The sequence below is a fragment of the Nannospalax galili genome, unplaced genomic scaffold, assembly GCF_000622305.1.
Source record: "Nannospalax galili isolate Female #2095 unplaced genomic scaffold, S.galili_v1.0 scaffold218, whole genome shotgun sequence".
Taxonomy (NCBI): domain Eukaryota; kingdom Metazoa; phylum Chordata; class Mammalia; order Rodentia; family Spalacidae; genus Nannospalax; species Nannospalax galili.
The window spans coordinates 1,537,309-1,552,257 of NW_008343207.1; the positions used below are offsets into that span (position 1 = coordinate 1,537,309).

The 14,949-nt window shown below is 45.5% G+C and overlaps 2 protein-coding genes across 7 annotated transcripts in view; one reads left to right on the top strand and one right to left on the bottom strand.

Moving 5' to 3' along the window:
• The window catches only part of Gtf2h3 (general transcription factor IIH subunit 3), a 25,551-nt gene extending 22,044 nt beyond the window's left edge, over positions 1-3,507 (bottom strand). The window contains exon 1 of one of the 2 annotated variants that reach the window (XM_008839284.3): positions 3,412-3,507. In XM_008839284.3, the coding sequence (XP_008837506.1) occupies positions 3,412-3,424 (13 nt within the window). In that variant the 5' untranslated portion in view covers positions 3,425-3,507. The remainder of the gene's footprint in view (positions 1-3,411) is intronic. The other variant, XM_008839285.3, reaches the window with a different exon arrangement.
• Positions 3,508-3,523: 16 nt separating this feature from the next.
• Positions 3,524-14,444, top strand: Eif2b1 (eukaryotic translation initiation factor 2B subunit alpha). 5 transcript variants are annotated; one of them, XM_008839280.3, is made up of 10 exons: positions 3,527-3,619; positions 4,968-5,069; positions 6,540-6,676; positions 6,788-6,904; positions 8,583-8,695; positions 9,404-9,472; positions 11,388-11,463; positions 12,891-13,016; positions 13,600-13,731; positions 14,070-14,444. In XM_008839280.3, exons 1-10 carry the CDS (start codon positions 3,607-3,609, stop codon positions 14,094-14,096), a joined length of 912 nt encoding a protein of 303 aa, XP_008837502.1. In that variant the 5' UTR covers positions 3,527-3,606; the 3' UTR covers positions 14,097-14,444. The 5 variants fall into 5 exon arrangements, 4 of the variants coding, with proteins under 4 accessions (XP_008837505.1, XP_008837503.1, XP_008837502.1 ...); XR_003850479.1 differs by having other exon boundaries at positions 3,528-3,619; positions 13,600-13,890; XM_008839279.3 differs by having other exon boundaries at positions 3,528-3,619; positions 13,600-14,444.
• Positions 14,445-14,949: the final 505 nt, after the last annotated feature.

Consider the following 14,949-nt stretch of genomic DNA (forward strand, 5'->3'; position numbering starts at 1 on the left):
TTTGGTCTTTTTTGAGACAGGGTCTCCCTGTAGCCCCAGCTGACCTGGAACTCGCTATGTAGACCAGGCTGGCCTTGAACTCAGAGATCTGCCTGCCTCTGCCTCCCAAGTGCTGGGATTAAAGGTGTGCACCACCAAGCCCGGCCCTCACCTCATGTTTTCAGAGAAAAAAAGGACTGTGAACCAAAGGTTCAGTCAATTAGCTAGAATGTAAAAACAGGATGTATCCAGTCTAGGGCACTTACCAATTTTGCACCTTAAAGATTTGTCTGTCCACTAGCGATGTAGCGCCCTTGGCTGAGTGCCCTGGTAGCATGCACAAGGCTCCAGGTTTCACCCCCAGCACTACAGCCAGGTGTGGTGGTGCACTCAGCAGGCGAAGGCAGGAGGAGCAGGAGTTCAAGGTACTCTGCTATATAACAAATTGGATGCCCCTCAAAAAAAAAAAAAAAAAAAAAAAAAAAAAAAGATAACATTCCTGATGTGTCAATTAAGTCTAGGTCATGCCTTCAAATGCCTTTCATTCTACAAGTCCCATTAAGTTTGGGAATACAGCTCAAGGGTAGAGCACCTGCCTAGCATGGGGAAACCCTGTATCAGGTTTTTAAGAAGACTTAAGCTCAGCAGGCCTTGGTAAACCTTACCTGCTCCCCCACAACACTACAGGCCCTGGGATATGAATTCCACAAGGGTGAGGCTTCTCTACTTTACTACTAACCCTCTGCTCCTGGCACACGTTGAATACTCATCAAATACTCACTGAGTGAACCCAAAGGATTCTGCATTATAAATGCCTGGTCCTGGACAGTCACTGAATGAGACTCGATGATTTCCAGTGGTAGAATCTCAAGCAGAATTAAAGGTCACATGAGCAGCCAGTTCAACCCATCACAGAACAGCAAGGCCAGGTAAATTAGGAATCTTTTATTTATTTTCTAATGTAGCCAAAACTGGCCTCAAACTCCTTGTAAACATGGAGGATGACCTTGAACTTCAGATCTGTCTGGCTCCACCTCCCTAGTGCTAGGATTATGGGTTTGCAGCATCAAGCCTGATTTTAAGGGGTGCTAGGGATTGAACCCAGGGCTTTGTGCATGTTGGGCAAGCACTCTACTAAATAAACTACATTCCCAGCCCAGGAACCACTTTTTAAAAGTAAAAGCCAAAAGGGGTAAATAATTCTTATTATGGAAAGATTTGTGGAAAGGAATTAGGCCACTCTCCAAAATGACAAGCACTACTAAAAAGGCCATCTTAACACAACCACTCAACATTCACACTACGATCCAGTATTAGCTGTTGGAAACTGGGGTACAAGTCAAAGGACTTACACTTTATTTATTATGGTGCTGGGAATTGAACACAGGGCCTTGTGCATGCTAAGCAAGAGTTCTGCCACTGAACTACATCCCCAGCCCTGTCTTATTTTGAGCCTGGTGTTAATATTAACTGCTTAGTCTGTCCTTGAACTTGTTACCCTCCTACTTTATGAGGAGCTGAGATTATGTTTGGGACCATGCTCAGCAAGCACCTATACTTTAACTGGACAGAAGTCTTGCCCTTGTGGAATTCATATCCCAGGGCTGCAGTGTTGGGGGGAGCAGATGAGTCTTACTAAGGCCTGCTAAGCTTGTCTTTTTAAAAACCTGATACAGGGTTTCCCCATGCTAGAAGCCATGAAGATACTCAATGGGAAAGCAAAGAGACGAGTCACCTTTTCTGCCTCCTATCTTCCCTCTTTCATGCAGCCCCATTTCCTTCATAAGACAGCACCCCATCTCTGGCTTCTGCAGACACAAATCCTAGTAACTCTTCTTTCCCCACTAGTACCAAGACACTTGAGAAAGGAAAAAAAAGCACTGCCTAGAAGTCTACACAAGAAATTTCCCTGTCAATTTTTTGGGACCTCTGCCTCATGTGTAGACTAGCAGTGTCAGGTCTGCCTTTCTCAGAGGATTGTGACACAGATCAATACTGACAGAAAGTATGAGTAACTGGTATGGCTGCTGAATGGATCTTCTTAACTGTTCCTGCTCCCCACAATCTGTTTTCCACCCAGTAGCCAAAGTGATCATCTAAAACTGTCAATCAAATAATAGTAAGTCTAGGCCAGTGAGATGGTTCAGTCTATTAGGCACTTGCCTGATGACTTGAGTTCCATTCCTGGTACTGACATAGCATGAGAGAACGACACAGGAGAGATTTTTACTCCTAAAAGCTGCCTTTTGACCTCCACACATGATGGCCCATACACATACAGACACACACGCACACAAGATAAAAAAATAAATACAAAAATCTTTGGGGAAAAATGTATTTTTTTAAATTTATAACTAGTAGTTTAACATATGAATCAAAGTCTCCCACCCACATCTATCCTTCCAGTCCCATTCTGCTTTCTTTTTCTTTTTTTGGTCTTTTTGAGATAGGGTCTCCCTGTAGCCCCAGCCGGCCTGGAACTCACTATGTAGACCAGGCTGGCCTTCAACTCACAGAGATTTACCTGCCTCTGCCTCCCAAGTGCTGGGATTACATTCTGCTCTTCTAATTAACCTTACAGGACCTTTGTACTTGGTGCACTTCATGCAAAACTTCCTAATGTCATTAACGCCCTACCATCTTCACTCTCATATCTCACTCCTTCCTGGACTCCTAGCTAAAGGAACTCCTTTTGAACTTGTTGCCACACATTCTCATTACCTTCATAGCCCTTATCACCCTTTGGAATTAACTTCATTGCCTCTCCAGCCCACAAGACATTAACCACTACAAGCTTCCCTGTCTGTCAAGTTCTGTGCTGTGTTGCCCAGTTCAGAAAATAATGTCTGACACATTGAGGGCAGTACAAAAATATTTACTGAATACACAGAACATGTGGAGCAGGTCTATAATCTCAGCATTCGGGAGGCTGAGGCAGGAGAGACCCTACCTAAAAGAAAATTAGGGCTGGGGATGTAGCTTATTTGGTAGACTGACTACTTCCTATGCGGAAGGCCCTGAGTTCGACCCACAGTACCGCATAAAAAACGGCGTGACGGGACCCGCCTGTAATCCCAGTACTCTAGAAGCTGAGGCAGAAGGATCAGGAGTTCAAGGCCATCCACTACTACATAGCGAGTTAGAAGACTGCCTGGGCTACATTGAGCTCTTTTTTAAAAATTGCTGAATGAAAGTCCGGCGTGGTGGCGCACGCCTTTAGTCCCAGCACTCGAGAGGCAGAGGCAGGCCAATCTCTGTGATTCGAAGCCAACTTGATCTACATAATGAGTTCCAGAGCAGCTGGGACTAAAGGGAGACCCGTCTCAAAAAGACCAAAAAAAAAAAAAAAATGCTGAACGAATGCACTGGCTGCTCCTCTATAGACCAAATGGATCGCGCCCACCGGAGCTGCGGTCCGCCGCCAACCCTCACCATCGGAAGCCATGATTCCCCGACGCCTCCACGCACAGTGGCCTCATGCTGAGGATCAGCCCGGAGTCTAACAGGCCAGTTCCGGCGCGGACAAGAGACGCAAGTCCCTCCCCGAGGCGCCGGAAGTGAGTGCCGAGGCGTGCTGTCAGCCCCTGGCTCACTGCCGTTGTGGTTGTGGGGCGCGTTGAGAGGACCATGGACGAACAGGGTGAGTCGGGCTGCCAGGGAGGCGATGTCGCGCGGGTCCCAGGCCTCGCCAGCCCAGCCTGGGCTCCTGGGCGTAGCTGTCCAGGCTCCGGCTGCTTCCTGCGGCCATCGCTGTGTCCCCGGCCCGGGCTGGAGGACGCCGGCAGAACACGCCTCCACACGAGCTGGTCGGACAGGCATCGGGAAACCTGCGCAGGCCTCCTCAGCCGCGAAATTCTCGGGAGCGCGCCCTGCCCTGCTGAATAAGGCACCTTTGGTTTGCTCCTCCACTGTGCTTATCAGAGTCTTTTATTAAGTGAAAAACAATGGCAAACTAATAAGCTCTCGTTAATGAATAAAAATGAAGTGGGTGAAACTGTAGGTGCATTTGTATCCATAATAGACTTGAATGGGCAGAGACTGGAGGGGTGCAGGTGAAATTGATAAAGTGGATGAGTTGGGTTCCCTTAGAAAGTAGGCACTAGAAGGGCTGGAGAGATGGCTCAGCGATTAAGAACACTGGTTGTTCTTGCAGAAGACCCAGGTTCGAATCCCAGCACCCACACGGCAGCCAACAACTGTCTGTAACTCAAGTTCCAGGGGATCCGACAGCCTCCTCTGACCTCCGTGGGCATCGCACGACCCAAGTGGACTTACCTACACGCAGGCAATACACGCATACACAAAAATAATTTTTAAAAAATTTTTTTTGTCTTTTTGAGACAGGGTCTCCTTGAAGCCCCAGCTGTCCTGGAACTCACTATGTAGACCAGGCTGGCCTCGAACTCACAAAGATCCACCTGCCTCTGCCTCCCAAGTGCTGGGGTTAAAGGGGTGTACCACCATGCCCAGCTGTAAAATATTTTTTTAAAAAAGAAAGTAGGCACTAGAATAGAATGGCCCTTACTCTTAGAGCTTAAATTTTATGCTTTGCACACCAGTAGTTTTTTAAAAATATTTTGTTTTGTGTGTACGAGTGTATTGCCTACATGTGTGTAAATGCACCAGTGTCCTGCAGTGCCCACAGAGGTCAGAAGAGGGTGTCAGATCCCTTGGAACTGGAGTTATGGATGGTTGTTATCCACCATATGGGTGCTGGGAATTGAACCTGGTACTCTGCAATAGCAGCCAGTGCTCTTAATCACTGAGTTATGTCTCCAGCCCCATCCAGTAGCTTTTTTAAGGAATGAAAGAGATGCAATCCTGAAAACAGTTATGTGGTGGTTTCTCTATCCCCCTCAACATTTGTCATGCCATTGAAGTACTCTGGGGAAGAAAGTATTTTTTTAAATGATTTTGCTTCCTAAGTTCAGCAGTAATTATCAAGCTCACTAAGTGCATGTGGTGACTCATTTTTCCTCCCATCCTAGAGTTAATTCAGTACTTTAAGTCTCAAATGAAAGGAGATCCTGACATGGCCTCAGCAGTGGCTGCCATCCGGACTTTGCTGGAGTTCCTGAAGAGAGATAAAGGTAGTCAATCTTGAACAGTTTGGACCTTGGAAATCTTCACATGACTGTTAGTATGGACAGTCAGAGATGCAAGTTTGCCTCAAGTTGAGCTGCTGTTTTCAAGTCAGCACTTTTGACCTGGACAGATCCCTCAAGTTATCTCCCAAAAGATTCCCATTTGTCTACGAAATAGTCTCCAAATGAAGAATCACAAATACTGCCTTTGCTAGGAAGATTTAATGACAGCAGTAGTAGTTTAGCTTTGTGGATGCCTACTGAGCTCCTGGCCTGGCCTGGCTGTTCTATGCAGATGCTACAGAGAATGTTCCAGAGTAAGAACATTCTGATAGTAATATATGTGTGAGAGAGGGAGAGAAATGTGCGTATGAGTGTGTGAATGCATGTGCCATAGTAAGAGAGAGAGAAAGTAATGTATGTATGAGTGTGTATGTACATGTGCCACAGTAAGCATGTGAAGTTTGGAGGACAACTTTCAGGTGTCAGTTCTCTCCTTCTACTGTGGGTTTTGGGGCTCACATTCAGGTCCTTAGGCTTGCATGGCTAGTATGTTTACCCATTTATCCATCCTGTTGGCCATTTCTTTGTTTTTGTTTCCAAGCTTGATCCCATTTTGGACCTTTGCATCTTTTCAGTCTGCACACAGAGCTGTCCTCTCTGGATCTTCCTAAGTCGGTCCATCCTTATTCAAGTCTGGTTTTATTTTTTATTTTATTTTTTTTTAAGTTTTTTTTTTTAATGTTTTATTTATTATTTCTATATTATGTGTGTGAGCGTATTGCCCGCATGTATGTGAGTGCAACCATGTCGTGCAATGCCGAGGAGGTCAGAAGAGGGCTTCAGATTCCCCTGGAACTGGAGTAAAGGACAGTTCGCAGCTGCCATGTGGGTGCTGGGAATCGAACTCAGATCCTCTGCAAGAGCAGTCAGTGCTCTTAACCGCTGAGCCATCTCTCCAGCCCCTGATTATTATTTTTTATTTTATGTGTATGAGTGTATTGCCTGCGTGTATGTAAGTACCCCTGTGTTATGCAATGCCTGCAGAAGTCAGAAAAGGATGTCAGATTCCCTGGAACAGTGTCACAGATGGTGGTTAGCTGCCGTGTGGGTGGTGGGAATCAAACTCAGGTCCTCTGTAAGAGCAGCCAGTGCTCTTAACCACTGAGCCATCTCTCCAGCCTGAAAGTGTTTAAATGACTCTAATCCAAGAGGCCACTCCTGTTTAAAAAAAAAAAATTCCCACCTTGTTCATCATTCTGCCTTTTCCTGTCCTCATTACAGTGAGTAACTAACTCATCTGCTGCTTTCTGTGCTTGTTTATTGCTCCGTGAGAACAGAGCCATTTTTTGTGCAGTGTCCCCTGGCCTTTGGAACAGTGTATGGTATATAGATGCATCCAGTAGTCAATGAGTGACTAACTATAGACCCAGCAATAGTCTAATGAACGTCACATTTCTCATTTCATCATTGCAGGGGAGACAATCCAGGGCCTGAGAGCGAATCTCACCAGTGCCATAGAAACCCTGTGCGGCGTGGACTCCTCGGTGGCAGTATCCTCTGGCGGGGAGCTTTTCCTTCGCTTCATCAGCCTTACCTCCTTGGAGTACTCTGTAAGCCCTGTCCTCCCTTGGAGTTCCTTCCCTTCTGCCCCTCTATTTGCCTGCAGATAGTCTAAGCATTACTGGAATTTTTCTCCCTTCATTTTGCTCTTTTCTTCCTAGGATTACTCCAAATGTAAAAAGATCATGATTGAGAGGGGAGAACTGTTCCTTAGGAGAATATCCCTGTCAAGAAATAAAATTGCTGACCTGTGCCATACTTTCATCAAAGATGGAGCAGTGAGTAGATTCCTCTCATGTGGTAACTAGGAGCAAGAGCTTTCAAGTCAAACTGATGGGGTTAAATCCTGGCTCTGCCATCTACTTGCTGGGTGACCTTGGACAAGTTACTGCTATGTTCTTCAGTTTTCTCTTCTGTTAATTAAGGGCAACTGCAGCACCTACCTTTTGCGGTTTTGTGAGGAATAAATGAGATGGTGTGCATAACACACGGTGCTCTGTAAATACAGATGTGATAGAGGCTAGTCATTGTGAATGGGCAGAGGAACATGTGGGGCCAGCACTGATGATTCTTGATTTAATAAGCTTTTTTTTCTTTATTGCGGAGCTGGGCCTCACACATGTACTATAAATTCTCTACCGCTGACCTGCGTCCCTAGCCCCTTAATAAGCTGTTTTTCTAAGGAAGTATTTTTATGATTGGATTTGTAATGAATTAATGTGGGATGTGTCTCCACTGATCGGATCTTCTCAGAGTCACTACTGAGCATCTTCACAGCCAGTGTCAGTATTGGATGTAGATGTTCTCTTTAAAGCTGCCATGTGTTCCTGGTTAGGTTAGGAATGACAGGTTAAGCCAGTCTTTAGCTTGTTCCCTCCATCAGGTAATAATTCATGTTGTCTGTTCCACTAGCACAGCCCTTATACCACTGAAGCCTCCCTGAACCATACAAGCATGTACTTGCATTGTAGCTCTTAAATCTCACCCTCAGCTTTACTACTCTTCCCTCCTTTGAAGTATGTTATTAAATAGTGACCTAAGTTTGGGGGAGCATGTGCAAAAGGCAATGAAAAATAGGTGTGCACCAAGTAGAGGCAAAGCTATGATGATTCTGGCTATGCTTTCTCCCTGAGGCCTTACTGTGCATTGTCCTTTGGGTTTCATGCATACAAGCAGCCTTCCACTGAGTTCAAAGAAGAGCTGCTCATGCTTGAACATTAAGTCAAATCACCTGGGGGTTTGTTAAATGCAGATTCTGAAGGTCCAGGATGGGTCCTGAGAACCTGGATCTGTAAGGAGTGTCAGGTGGGACCCTTCCAGCAACTAGCGAGCTGAGTCCACCATCTTTCATAATGTAATCCTCTGTGCCCTTCCTAAATTGGAGGCCATGCGTCAGTGCGTCCAAGTCATCATCTGCACTACAGGTAGTTGTGTTTACACCAGATGGTGCTTGTCAGTCTTGAAAAACTTGCTTGCATTTAGTTTTATTAGATTTTCACTTTTTCTAGAAGAATCGAGATCTGCAACAGCAGGACCACATGACAATAGCAGGCACTGAGTGCTCCTTTCCCCTTAGCCTTTCCATTGCCACTGGCCTCATATAGCCACTGCATTGTGTGACCTTCCTGGTACTTGAGGGCCAAGGATGTAAGATATCTTAGAGGCAGGGAAACCAGCCTATGAGCCTCCTGGGCTCACTGTACCAGCTTTGTACCTTGTGAGCAACACCTCATGGAGATATTCCACCAGGGGAACACATACCATCCTCCAGCAGAAACCAAACTTCTTGTTGGGTGTGCAGTTCAATGAACTCTTGTGGTCTCCCTTCTGATTACAGTTGATTTATAGCACACAGGAGTTCCAAGTGCCAGGCACATGCATTATATAACAGTGTGGGAGTGTGGGCGATCACTGCCTAGGAGTTTGCCCCTTTAACGAAGGTATCTTGTTCCACAGAGAATTTTGACTCACGCCTACTCCAGAGTGGTCTTGAGAGTCCTGGAAGCAGCTGTGGCAGCCAAGAAACGGTTTAGTGTGTATATCACCGAGTCTCAGCCTGATTTATCAGGGCAAGTATTTTACCAAACTGGCTGGCCAGTCAGCATTGCCTCTGGGAGGAACTTCCTTGTGAGTTTTCAGAGGGTATAGTACAGGCTCTAGGGGTTTCTTTTTCTTTTTTTTTTTTTTTTTTTTTTCAGGGATTTTCTTTAAGTAGTTCCATCAGAGAAAAGCAGGAGACTGTGCTGATGAAAACCTTTTATCAGAGTTTGTGTTTTTTTGTCTTCTTTTGTCTTTTTGAAGCAGGGTCTCCCTGTAGCCCCAGCTGTCCTGGAACTCACTATGTAGACCAGCTTGGCCTTGAACTCACAGAGATCCGCCTGCCTCTGCCTCCCAAGTGCTGGGACTACAGGCGTATGCCACCACACCTGGCTGTTATCAGAGTTTTTTATCAGTGATTCACAGCCCCATCTTCAGAAGATAAGAACGGCAAATGGTCTTAAGGCAGACTCCTTAAATACACCTTTTTTTTGTGGTAGTACTGGAGACTGAATCCACGTTTGCACATGCTAGTCAAGCACTCTGGAGCTGTATCCCCATCTCCATAGTTTGAAAAACCCAAATTATCATTTACTTAATTCAGTTAGGATCAACCCCTTAATGCATTATTGTTACTGCATTTTGAGCCTAACACATGACATCACTGTCTAAATCAAGCTCATCATGCATCACAGTGGAACCTTCTTGGACTTTATCTAATGTTCTCAAAATATCTTCAGTAAGAAAATGGCCAAAGCCCTCTGCCACCTCAACGTCCCTGTCACTGTGGTGCTGGATGCTGCTGTTGGGTAAGTGTGCATGTGTATCTCCCTTGGCCATTGGAGGGTGCTCACTCCTAGTGCTGCTTCAAGTAGGGCTTTCAAAGTAAAGTCTAAATCTCAATAATTAACTTTTGCTAGGTAGTAAGCAGTAAGGTCATCACAAGGTCTTAAGAGTGCAGAAGATAGTGATATGGGGAAGAGGGCTGTGTGCACAGCATGATAGATCCCAGTGTTCAAGCACTTTTGCTGTTGAGTTTTTACTTGTTTCTGAGAATCTTACTGTGGAACTCAGACTGACCTGGAACTGACAGTCCTTCTGCCTCAGCCGGAGTGCTGAGACTGCAGGTGTCCAGCTGTTTGTATGTTCTCAGTAAGATGCAAAGGTCAGGTTAGGGTTGGGAGTTAGGTGATCAGTGCTCACTGTGTCCAGAGATGTGGGCTCTCCTCAGTGGCATGCTGAGAGCCTTGTCCCACCCATGACACTAAGGTCCCACCTTGTGGGCATCAGTGTATTTCACAAGAGAAAACTAGCCCCCTGAGCCATTTCTCCAACCCAGATACTGCTCATTTTAAAAGGTAAACTGCCTTTGCCCTGCTAGATACATTTTTGGATTATAGAATGCTTGCGTCCAATCACAGTTCAACCATGGATCACATCAGGTGTTGGTTTTAATCTTTTTTTAGAATTTCATACTGTATTTACATTGCTCTGCCCCCCCTCCCCCACACAGTCTCAATTTCATGACCTCTTCTTTGATTATTGTTACATATACATGCATAAAATCTACTTATGCATTTAGTGTTGCTAGTGTGTACACAAGTTTAGGGCTGAGCACTTGGGATTGGATAACTGCTTAGGGAGCTTGTCCCTGGAGAAAACTGACTCTCCCTCCCCCAGCAGCCATTGATCCCTGCAGCTCTTCATCTAGAGGTGCGACCTTGTGAAATTTCCCCATCCACATTGGTGTGTCAGCTAATGTTGTCAAGACAGGTCTTGTTGAGGCAGCCATATGTTGAGATTGCATAGGTGCAGCTTCCCTGCCATGTCTAGACGACGCTATCTAGCAGCAGGTGTCCTGGTCCTCTGGCTCTTAACCCTTCTGCCCCTTCACATCAGGTGTTTGATGTTTTCATTTTCTATATATTGAAGTAGGACAGAAACTAGAGTACTCTATACCAGTGAGGATGAATCTGCACTAACAGTTCTTATACACGTTGCACGTTTGTCGTGCTGTGAGGTCGTGAGCAAAGGTTTTCATGGGACTGGAGAGGTGGCTCAGTGGTTAAGAGCTCTTACTACTCTTGCAGAGGACCCAGGTTCAGTTCCAAGCAACCACATTGGTGATTCACAACCACCTGTAGCTCCAATTCCAGGGGATCTGATGCCTTCGGGCCTCCTCCGGCATTTGCATACATGTGATGCACTTACATACAGAATTTTGTTTAAAAAAAAAAAGTTTTCATGGACTGGTGAGATGGCTTAGGAGGTAGAGATGCTTGCTGCTAAGCCTGATAATCTGAGTTCAATCCCTGGGATCCACATGGATGGTAGAAGGAGACAACTGGCTTTCACAGGTTATCCTCTGACCACACACAGGCCATGATGTACATGCCACAATCATACACAAAATAAGTATAATTTCTTTTAATAGTTGGACATGGTAGTGCCTGGCTTTAATCCTAGCACTCAGGAGGCAGAGCAGATGGACCTTTGTTCAAGACCAGCCTGGTTTACATAGTGAGTTCTAGGCCAGCCTGGTCTACACAGTAAAGTTTTCATTTCCTTAACAAGGGAGCTAGTAACAATGCCAGGGCTGGTTCTCAGGTGCTAAAAGCCCCTCTGAAGGAGGAGGCATGGGAGGAGCCTGTCCCCACCAGGTCAAACATTAGAGGATATGACAACTACAGCCCTGAACAACATAGCTTCTGTTCATTTCCTCAGCTATATCATGGAAAAAGCAGACCTGGTCATAGTTGGTGCTGAAGGGGTTGTTGAAAACGGAGGAATTATTAACAAGGTAGGTGCTATCACCTGATCCTGTAAGCCACTGTAGCAGTGAGGAGGACCTTTGCCAAACCTCCCTCTCTGGAGATTGACTCTGTGGATTTCAAGCCATTGTTGCTTATATTTATACAAAATGGATGTGTCTGTTTGGATTTTTAGTGAATTTTGCTTTTTTTTTTTTGGAGACAGAGTCTTGGGAAGCTAGGCTGGCCTTGAACTCTTGATTCTTGTACCTCCCAAGTACTGAGATTACAGGCATGTTCTACCATACCCAGGCAGAAGAGATTTTACTTGAAGTTGAGGCTTCTGATTTTTGTTTTCATTTTAATTCAGCATGTTCAGTCTCAGTATATTCATAATTTCTCTATTACTCAGCTTGGAAAAGCTTCATGATGCCTTAGTTATGATGTGGTTAAGGTGTGTGTGCTGTTCTCATCTTAAGGGTTCAGTTCAGTGGCATTAAGTGCATCCACATCCCATGCTGTCACCAGTGTACGTTTACAAAACTTTCATTATTCCTAGGTGTCCTTTCCATGTCCCTGGTCACCTCTGTTGTACTTTCAGTCTTTGACCAGTTCTAAGACCACAAATAATGCATAATTCACATAATGCTCACCCTCTGGAGTTTGACAAGTTTCACTCCCTATGCTGTCAAGATTCATCTATATTGCAGCATATGCCAGACTCCATTCCTCTCTTTGCTTAATAGTACTCCATTATGTAGGCCAACCATGTGGACACTGGTCAACAAGCATCTGTGTCCCTGGGGATATGAGGTGTTAGCTTCTCGTGGGCTTCATTTACTTTTCCTTAAGCTGTGGGGAGCACCTTTTCGGGTGCTTAGGGACCATTTATCTTGGGGGAACAACTGTTTTCTTTCTTTTTTTAAATAATTTTTTTATTCTATTTATTATTTTTGTGTTGAGTGTATTGCATGCATGTATTCAAGTGTACCCATGTCATGCAATGCCTATGGAGGTCAGAAGAAGGTGTTGAATACCCTAGAACTGGAGTTACAGAAGGTTGTTAGCAGCCATGTGGGTGCTGGGAATCGAACCCGGGTCCTCTGCAAGAGCAGTCAGAGCTCTTAACCTCTGAGCCATCTCTCCAGCCCTGTGTTTTCTTTCTTAAAAGGTCAGTTGGTATAGTGCATTCCTAGCATGCACAAAGGCCTGGGTTTGATCTCTAGCAATGCATAAAACCAGGTGATGCACTGCTTTAGTAATCCTAGCACAAAGTAGGTAGAAGCAGGAGGATCAGAAGTTCAAAGACATCCATGGCTACATACTGAGTTCAAGATCAGCACAGGATACATGAGCCCCTGCCTCCAAAAAAGTCTTGACTCCAAAGAACTGTACCTCCTCCTTCATTCACACCCTTTCTGTCCTTCGGCTTCAAATGTGCTATACAAGCTCATCCTTCCATTTTCTAACATCCCAGATTGGAACCAACCAGATGGCTGTGTGTGCCAAAGCCCAGAACAAGCCCTTCTATGTGGTTGCAGAGAGTTTCAAGTTTGTACGTCTCTTTCCCCTCAACCAGCAAGATGTCCCAGATAAGTTTAAGGCAAGTTTTATATATTTGACAGGGTCTTTAAGATCTAAACTGAAACTTCAGTGTTCCAGAAAGTTTCTCACTTCTCATTGTTTCCTCCACTGTTTGAGGATTTGTTTTTAAACAAGTGTCTCACTGTGTACCCCTGGCTGGCCTGCCTCTGCCTCTGAAGTACAGGCTGAGATTAAAGGTGTGCACCACCAAGCCCAGCTCCTCAGCATTTGACATATGAAGACAAACTGGTTATTGAACTTGGACTCACATTTGTTGTCCATCTCAGTGTCTTGTGTACTTAAGCAGCACTCTTTACATGCAGAGAAGAGGCAAGGAGGACAGTGAATCCCAGCTTTGGAATCAACTGTTGTTGGCTCAGTTCCTGTCTCTACATTTACAAGCTGTGTGACTTTGGCCCAGCCCTTTCACTGAAGCCTTATCTGTATTATCTGACATGCTCTCCTGGCCAGACACTGCATGGACAGCCTCCTGTTACCAGAGCAGTTCTGGCAGGAGCACACTAACTGCTCAGGCCAGGGCTTCAGCAGTGCAGAGCCTGGATATTCCAAGCAAACCAAACTAACACTCTTTTTCTTCTCAGTATAAGGCAGATACTCTGAAGTCTGTGCAGACTGGACAGGACCTCAAAGAGGAGCACCCATGGGTTGACTACACATCTCCATCCTTAATCACCCTACTGTTTACAGACCTGGGCGTGCTGACGCCCTCGGCGGTCAGTGATGAGCTCATCAAACTGTATCTGTGAGGGCCCAGTCCCCTCTTGCCAACATCGGGATGCATGACTAGGTGGGGTGAGGAGCCTCTACACCCAGGCCAGCGAAGGGGCGAAAGCTGAACTGTTTCTAAGATCTATGGGCTAAGGATTCACACTGTAAGTCAGATGCTTTCAGCTCATCTCAGTTGACTAAAATCAGTTCTAGAACTAAGCCAGCATGCTTAAAGTTTTCAGAAACTCACCTGCTGTCTCCAGAAGTACAAGTTATATTATTGGATGTATACCTGACCACACACCTTTCCTTTCTCCTCCCCTACCCTCCCACTGCACTCCAGACTGACTTGCCAACAGCATCAAAGTGATGCATGTTCCTGACTACACTGACAGCTGCTGAGGACACATCGTGTGGTGCCTCCCAGGAAGGGCAGGAAACACTTGCTGACTGCATCTGGCTTCCAGTGGGCAGGAGCCAAGCTCCATCCTCTCAGCAAGATCAAGCCAGACAGGGTAAACTAAGGCTACTAAGTTGGAACAGCATTAGCCATACCCCTCACAGTACCACTTAAAGGATATTTTTGAACCTAAACTCTTTAAAAAAAAAAAAAAAAAAAGTCAGTTTCCTTTAAACATGTTTGGATCCTAAATAGCTTTTTAAAAATACTTGGGAACAAATTCAAGACCTTTTCAAATAAACTATATGAAAGATTTAATTTGGTATTTGAGTCAGTACAGGGTGACTATACAAACGCTAGCCACTTTGGTGTGTACACATGTTGCGGGTCCTCCTCAGGCCAGCTGTGAAGACCCTGACCTGGATCGGGTCCCCCGCTGATTGGGAGGGGTGCGGCCAAGAGGCACAGAGTCAACACACAGACACTGGGAGTCGGGTAGAAGCAAGCACTAGGCAAGGTACTGCAGGCTCGTTTAATGCAGGAGGAAGCAGTCCTTATATTTCCCTTTCTCTACCCCAAGTCCCTTTAGTCAGTGTATGTTTTCTGGTTGGTCCGCACTACGCAGTCTGTTTGCATCAGCAGTCACTAGGCTTGCGGGCAGGGTACAGAAGTGAGGGCTCCTTTTGGCAGGCTCCTTTTTGCAGGCTATTTACAGGACAGGAAGTGAAGTGAACTCTTCGCTGAATCCCAGGGCTCTGGGTCCGCGCCATCTTTGGAGGCCTCCTGCTACATTTCCACCCTTTTTCTTTAAAAATGACTGTTC